Genomic DNA, 7,958 nt, shown 5'->3' with positions numbered 1-7,958 from the left:
AAAAAGAAAAAAAAAAAAAAATTTTGGGCTTTTTTTTTTTTTTTTTTTTTTTAAGGCTGCTTTAGTTCTACCTACGTTTTCAGCAGGGTACACTTTGGGAGGCATTAGAGCCTCTTGATTTGTTGCTGCTTTTCTAGTTTGGAGTCAGGAGGGAAGGGAGACCCTGAGCCATGCCCTTGCCTCTAAAGACTATAATTTGGAGGCAAATGTTTTAAAATAGTGTTTTTACAAGTTTAAACAACGCTTAAAACACTACCCTCAGACCAGCCAGATGGTGTGGTGCTTTAGGTAGCTGGATCCCAAATGGCTGACTGCACGGTTCGAGTCCCGGACCAGCAGCTTAAAAAACACCAGGCATGCCCAAAGTCCCGAGAGGAGAGTGGAGAAGCATCTGCAGTGTGATGATATCCCTTTGGGGGTACTTTTTCACTTAACCCCACTCTGTCTCTACTGAGTGCATGCACCATCTAGCAAATTAAAACAAACACCGCCCTAGACCTGGTGAGTCCTGTATCTGGTAAGATATGACAGGCTGGTACCAAATTCTGCATGTCTTAAGTGTTTCTGGAACCTTTGCAGTACTGCAAGTGCCTCGCCTTAGAGCAGCCTTTCCAGTTTTCACAAGAAGACATGCCCCGAGTGCGGAAGAGGATTTACAAGGAGCTGTGTGAATGCCGGCTCATGGACTGAAACTCAGCAGGGACTCTGGGAAGTCTGACCAAGTTGGAACAGATGGTTTGTTACTTGAATCTCCAGATGCTTATTTGAATTTTTACAGATATTTCAGATCAGTGGTGTTGGGCCACTGTTGTTACCTCAGATTTACTTTTTGCCCTTATTCATTTCTCCAGCTACCATGTACTATTTTTTAATGTTCAGTTTGGTTTCATTTTTAATTTTATGGGTTCCGCGCGTCCCTCCATATTTAATATTTATTATCCAAACGCATGCATATAGACAGAGCATGCAGTGAAGAGTATTAAAAAAAAGCCTTGTAGAACTGGTGCAGCTTTTGAAACTTAGTTAGCCGTGAACTGAAATACAGGTTTAAAATTTAATCCCAGAATTAAAAAATACAAGATGTTTTTGATACAGAATAACTGAGAGGAGTAGATGTTCCTTGGGGGCATGAAGAGTAGCTCGGAGGGGTTTTGACAAAGCCAGTCCTGCTTCGCTTTTCCCAGCAGCGCCTTCCTCTGACTGCCGCCACCAAGTGAGCCTTGGAGGAGGTGTCCTTGTGAGGTGTGAGGTGAGGGGCCTCTGGTGCATGCCTTGTTCGTGGAGGCACGCCGAGCACCATGCTTGCCCCTGCCTGGCGAGAGCTGATTACATGTGAGAAAAACAGTGACTGTGGGGGCCAGTGGGCTTAACGGAGATTCCAATTTTGATTTTAAGAATTATAATATGTGGCCTAAATCTCATAAAGGCTTTTGCTAGAACATTGAATTTCCTGGATTTTTTTTTGACCTATTAAAAAAATTTAACATCCATCAAGCTGGTGGTCAAACAGATGAGAATACAGTCTTTCTAGAAGTAATCTGGAAGTTGTCCATTCCCTTGTATTGCCTCCTATGTGGAAGAAATTAAGATTTACCAAGTACATTTCTATTTCAATCTATGAAATGTAAACATTTATAGTTGAAGACTGACTTAAGTCTTGCAGGTGAATGTAGAGCAGCAGGAAGGTAAAAAACGATTTGATTCCCTGGAAGTGCAGCAAAGGACGACTGATTTCTTTTACTCTTTAGTGAACTTAGCAACATGCAGGGCTCGTTGGACTCCTGCGTGACCAATCCTGACATTCCAGCACCGTTCTTTTCCCCTTCCATTGAACTTCCTGTGGGGAAGATGAAGCAGCTGCCCTTACACCTAGCTGCATTCGAATTAAAGTAGTGGATCTTACATCTTTTATCTTGCCTTTTGTGACATATTTCACAGGAAAGGAAAAATGCATGTTAAAGCTACTCAATTGTCTTTCCTGAACCAGGGGAGAAAACAATACATTTATAAGAAATTTAGAAGTTGCTACAGAAAATTACCAAGCAAATGGCAGAAGATACTTGAATTTACGCCTGGTTAGATGTGGGTGATTGATAAAGCTGCGGTGTTTAGTTTAACTTGGCTGTAGGTATGGCCCTGAGAAGGCTGACTGCCAGCCGTGGAGGCTGTCAGACTGTGTGCGCTGATGCTGCGCAGCAGCCTGGCTCTTTGCTCCCCGGAGTCTGTCAGACTTGAGCTCCTTGTTGTAAAACCAGGTCAGTATTTCTTACCATGCTTCAGGTTGTGAGAAGACTGAGAGTAGAGGCACTTTATGCTGCTGCAGATAGGATTGTGTCAACGTAGAAAAATGATAAAGTGGGGAAGATATCTTGAGGTTTTTAGACATAATTATGCAAACATGAGATTTTTAAAAATTTATATGCAAGACATTTACCTCTGACCCCCCCCCTTTTTTTTGGGGCTATACCAAAGTAGCCAGTAACTGGGCTATTGATTCCAGATGTTCTCTACTTATGAGTGGGGAACTACCTTACTTCCTCGACAGAGAACCAGGCACGCAGAAGAGACAGAAGGAACTGTGACCCTGCAAGAATCTTAATGCCCAGAGCTTGCTTGAGTTGTCATTTCCTCCAGTCTGAAAAATGGTCATTGTGTCAACAGAGGTGTGTAGGATTGAGCAAAGACCCGTAAGTGAGTTGTCCCAAGTCCAGTTACTCGTTCACTTCCAGCTAGTAGGGCACCCTGAGATGTGATGCCCAGCATGGTTTAGCCTAAATGTTGAATATTTTAGATGCTTTTAAATGTTTGTCATTTATGAAACTTGGTTTCAGTACACATAGTTGCTTTTATCTCTCATAAATTAGGTGTAAACCTCTACTTAGCTCAAAATCTAGATTAAAGTGTCTTTTGCCCTGATGTTTGCAGTAATTGCTTCCCTGCAACAAAGGCATTTTGGAAATATATTCTGGGCTGTTGGTGAGAGACAGACATTGCTTTACTGCCATTCAATTGTTTGGGTGCCCACAAGGTTGGTGGACCTTAGCTTCTAGGGTTAAGTGCAGGCCTTGTACAAACTAAAAGCTACTTATGCTGAGCCTCCCATGAGCTTCCCAGAGTCCTCTCCAGCAACAGACTTAACAGGCTGTAGCTGTTTCTTCCCAGTGGTCATTCTTTTTGTTGTATCTATAGCAATGAATGTAGATTTAATTCAACTTTTACTCCTTTTAGTTCTCTCAAGAATCACAGAGAACCAACTTTCAGTTAGCCTCTTAAGGGAACAGAAGCTGTCGCTGCCAATATTCCCCAAGTCTCATTTTGGCTCTGCATTGTATTTTCTACTGACCATTGAATGTAACACAATCGTACTAAATTTACAGTTGGAACAACACAGTAACAGACCTAACTGGATCACAGCCAGCATCAGCCTAAACGGAGCTGCCTTTTGCTCTGCAGTGTGTACCACTGCTTCCCTGGGCTAGAGGAAGTAACTAACTGGGGGCCTGGGGTGGGGGGGTCGCCTTCAGGTGAGAAACATTGTATTAATAGTGTGAATTAGGTATACCGATTACCCGCTCTGCTTAATTATGTGAAGAGACTGACTTAACCAGCAGTTATAAGCACATACTTACCTAAGCATGTGCTAGGCTTTGCCTCCTGGCCTGTAGATAATTAGGAAGACCTAAGGAAATACCATCAGAAGTGCTCGTTGTATTTGGGTGTTACAACAGCAGACCTAGACAAGCTGTTCACTTGAATGGTACCTGTTGGTCAGAAAAAACAATTTATTTAAAGATTATGCTCATGTAAAATTACAATACTCAACCCTTCTAGCAAAATATTTTTTTGAAAAATAAACTAAATGCCTTTATAAACTTGTGTCCTTTGTGTTAAATGACATGTATTCTTCGGTGGGTAGTTTTTCCCAGTGACGGTCCAGTCACAAGGCTTATTTACCAGAAGCGACAGTGTAGGCCCTAAGCACCCTGCTCTCAGACCAGCACCGTGGAAGCTCCCGCAGCGATGGATGTGTTGTTTTCATCCTCTCACTACAACTGTCACTAGCCACCTGTCACTGCTGGGCATTGAAAATGTGGCCAGCGGCTGAGAAATGGAAAGGCGAATTTTCTTTGTTAGGCAGCCACAGGTAGTAGTGGCCACCGTATGTGGGTATTAGAGCACTAAAGCAAGTCTGAAGTTTTACTCTAGTGAAGGGTGTGTAGCGACCAGCAAGTCTGTAGACCCCGGGTCGGCTAGATCTGACATTTATCCTAGTCTTACCATACATGTCTGAATTTTTACTATTTCTTATTAGAGAAATGGAAATGGGTCAAATGTTGCTTCTGAGAGAAGAAAGAAGGGTGCAATAAAAAGCTATATTTAGGACCCCCATGCCCAAGAAACACCAGGTCCTCTAAATTGAACCCTGATTTACTTTGCCCTCCAATCATCGAGTGTATGTTCTGGAAAACTACTCTTCCGTCAGTAGAGAAGGTTGCTTGGTGCGTTTTTTATCATTTTTCCATAGGAACATCCATGTTCTCTTCTTACGAAGTCATAGCCAGTTACAGCTGTCATGTGAGAATGTCAACATGCAGATTCTGCAACATTATCCAGATACCCCAATACATTCACAGACGGTGAAGAGGGAGGGAGTGCCAGAACATGTCCCTCTTTATAGGAAACAGGCAAGACAATGAGTTGGTCCAACTTTATTGAAACCTGTTACAGAATACAGTTCAGTAAGAGTCACAGTCCGTGGTTTTAAGGGCTATAAAAAACTTAAGTCACATTTTACTATAAAAGGATATGAAATAAATTAGTTCAAACTATACTGTAAAAAGAAATTTAAAAAGTGAACAGCATATCCTCATTAAATCTCTAATGCTGGGAACCAGCAGTTAGCGTAATGGCTATGTCGCTGGACTCCCACGTAGTCGACCGCGGTTCGTGTCCCGGACCCAGTGGCTTAAAACTCACGCCGGGCGTGTGTGCGTGCGTGCCCAAGATCCCGAGAGGAGAATGGAGAAGGGATTGCGGCGTGACCATCCCCCCTGGGGGGTGATTTCTCGCTTTCTGTCTCTATGTCTCTCTCTGTCTGTCTGGCGAGCGCATGCACCCTACAGTGAAAATCTCTCAAAAAAAAAAAATCTCTAATGCTTTCCTCCTAAGTACTTGTAACTAATCTCTCTTTAAATAACCAGTTTGAATATAATGAGAATACTCACATTTACTATAATATGAAAGATGTTCACACTGAGGTACTTGCGCTCTTTCACAAACTACTGGAAGTTAGAAGATACTCTGGGGGCCAGCAGGTGGCATAGTGGTTAAAGTGCTGGACTCCCACATGGCCAACTGGTCTGTGTCCCGGCAGTTTGAAACCCATGGCCAGTACACGTGTGCCTAAATTCCGGATTAGAGAATGGAGGAGAAGGAATTTTGGTGTGGCATTCCCCTGGGAGTAGAGGGTAGTTTCTTGCTTTCTGTCTCTCTCTGGAGAGCACATGCACCCTACAGCAAAAATTCTTAAAAACAAAAACAAACCAAAAAAACACCACTATTAGAGAAAGAAAATTCAGGTTTTTTTTTTTTTTCCCCTATCAAGAAAAGTATACTAGACCAACAGTTTATTTATGTTTCAAACCAAGTCCAGGAGTCTACTGAAGGCGAGGGAAGGAAAAAAACAGAGCTACATAGGTTGCAAAGACCAGCAGTTTTAAATGAGCAATACTCACAAAAGTCTCTGAATCACCCCTTGCCTTAGAAATGCAAAAATAAAATTCTCTAGATTCCCCTCTCTGGAATTATCAGCTCACTATAAAGGCTTAAACCTCAGTAAACACAATTTGGGGTGGCGGGGAGAAAGATTTCAGTATGAGAATGGGCTAAACCTGACATTTCCTGTAGGGAACGGCTCTGTTTTTGTTAAGTACTCTAAATGTTGGTGTGCTTTTTCAAAACCTAGTCCATTCCCCAAATCAGTGCCCTTCATTAAACCCTTCATCCTGCCAAAGCAATGTTTTATTTAACTCACGTCTCCTAACTTTTCATGCCATTTCCGACTGATGGTCTCTCTCCCGTGCATTTGCGGTTCTTCATAAAGCCAATCTATGTTTTTGTTTTTAAATTATTTTATGTAACTTTATTCATTTTATTTTTTAATTTAAATTTGACCAGAGAGGGACAGGATGCGCACGTGAGAGGGAAAGTGAGAAAGCAAGCTGCCAGGTCTGGGACTCAAACTGTGGTCAGTCGTGAGAGTCCAGCGCCCTTTAACCATCATGCCACTTGCCAACCTCCATATTTTTTTGTTTAACCTCAGATGCAACATTTACAACTTTTGGAGAATGCTTATTACCAAGTACTCCTCAAGTTTTGCACCTGATATCCTGATAGGTAAAGCGTGGAAGCAGGTGGTGTGCCCTGGGACTAAGGCGTACTCTTGCACCAACAAGATCCCTTGACCTCTATGTTTGCCTTGAAAGATTAAACATAGAAAATAAAATCAGTTGTTAAACACCTAACTTAAAGCAAAGCCAAACAACACATAAAATTCCTTTATTTATTTATAATGCCAGAGAGTACATGCATATACACATATGCAGAGACACACACAGAGCACCTCCCAAAGGCGACTGGTTATGCCACAATCCCCTGGTCCTCCAATCCATCAGGATCCTGGTCAGGGATGCTCAGGGTGTTTTAAATCACTGGGTTTAGGATTTAGACTTCAGTCAGCCCTGTGGTATCCAGCTCCGTCTTCACGGCACTTAACCACAGTGCTTTAAGGCCAGCCAGCCATATTAAACTTTATCTCATATAAACTTAAAAAAAAAAAAAAAAAAAATCCAGGCCCCAATACAGATTCTGAACCGAGTTAGACTCGAACATGATAAAACAAATTTTAAAAACTTGTCAGTCTTTCTAAAAGAAGTGTGGTATTTTTGGCTGACAGATTAATCACCACTGTAGACTGAATCTAATGCCAAAGAATACAGATTTTGATGTGGTAACAGAAAAGCATTCTAGTGTCCTAATACCAAGATACTAAGACTATAATTAAAGGCATTCTTTTGGATTCTGTCCTTTAATACTTTTTCAGAGGAAGAAAAACCACGAAGAGGTCTTCAGTAGAGACACTGATCAAAGGTTGGTAAAAGTAGGCTGCTTGCGGACCTCAGGTAATGTTTGTCAGCAAATTCAACAGACCACAGGAGTGAGGTTCTCCCTGCTGGGCTCCCCCACTCATTGGTTCTGTGCCAGTTTTCCATAGCCTCCTCTCCCCGCATCATAGTCCTGTCGGTACTCATCTCGTACCTTAATGGAAAGGAACACAAGTTACAGTAGAGAGAAGACTGGTGTGACATATGCCTCCCACAGACGTGTCAAACAGCTACATTTTTTTCAGATGTCATTGAATATTCAAATAGGACATATAATAACAACTCGGGAACAGCATATGGTATAGTGGTTACATGGCTGGACTCCTATGTAGTTGTGTGTTTAAGTGCTGGACCTGGTGGCTTAAAACTCATGCCAGGTGCGTGTGCCCAAAATCTGGAAAGGGGAATGGAGAAAGGATTGTGGTGTGGCCATCCCCCCTGGGGGGTGATTTCTCACTTTCTGTTTGTCTCTGTCTCTCTCTTTGGTGAGCGCACACACTCTATAGCAAAAACCTCTAAATAAATAAAAACTTAAAACTCATTTTGGTGTATTTTCCAGACATTTTTGCGAGAAGAAAACATCTAGTCCCTAACAAAAGTTCAATAATGGCTATTTGTAGGGAACCAGCAGTTAGCGTAATGGCTATGTCACTGGACTCCCACGTAGTCAGTCGACCGCGGTTCCTGTCCCAGACCCGGTGGCTTAAAACTCATGCCGGGCGCGTGTGCGTGCGTGCCCAAGATCCCAAGAGGAGAATGGAGGAGAAGGGATTGTGGTGTGGCCATCCCCCCTGG

General features: G+C 42.5%; 2 protein-coding genes across 5 annotated transcripts in view; one reads left to right on the top strand and one right to left on the bottom strand.

Annotated features, from left to right (window-relative positions):
* The window catches only part of SENP5 (SUMO specific peptidase 5), a gene marked incomplete at its 5' end in the record, with an annotated part of 44,660 nt that extends 41,691 nt beyond the window's left edge, over positions 1-2,969 (top strand). For both annotated transcript variants that reach the window (XM_014590983.2, XM_006156768.3), the window contains 1 exon segment: positions 580-2,969. In XM_014590983.2, the coding sequence (XP_014446469.1) occupies positions 580-690 (111 nt within the window). In that variant the 3' untranslated portion in view covers positions 691-2,969.
* Positions 2,970-7,034: 4,065 nt separating this feature from the next.
* Positions 7,035-7,958, bottom strand: part of NCBP2 (nuclear cap binding protein subunit 2) — an 11,548-nt gene continuing 10,624 nt past the window's right edge. For all 3 annotated transcript variants that reach the window (XM_006156767.3, XM_006156766.3, XM_006156765.3), the window contains one exon: positions 7,035-7,317. In XM_006156767.3, coding sequence (XP_006156829.1) covers positions 7,246-7,317 — 72 coding nt within the window. In that variant the 3' untranslated portion in view covers positions 7,035-7,245. The remainder of the gene's footprint in view (positions 7,318-7,958) is intronic.

This window comes from Tupaia chinensis, unplaced genomic scaffold, assembly GCF_000334495.1.
Source record: "Tupaia chinensis unplaced genomic scaffold, TupChi_1.0 Scaffold000515_1, whole genome shotgun sequence".
NCBI classification, from domain to species: Eukaryota; Metazoa; Chordata; class Mammalia; order Scandentia; family Tupaiidae; genus Tupaia; species Tupaia belangeri.
Note: the sequence above shows the minus strand (reverse complement) of the source record. Positions and strands in the feature narration are given on the sequence as shown.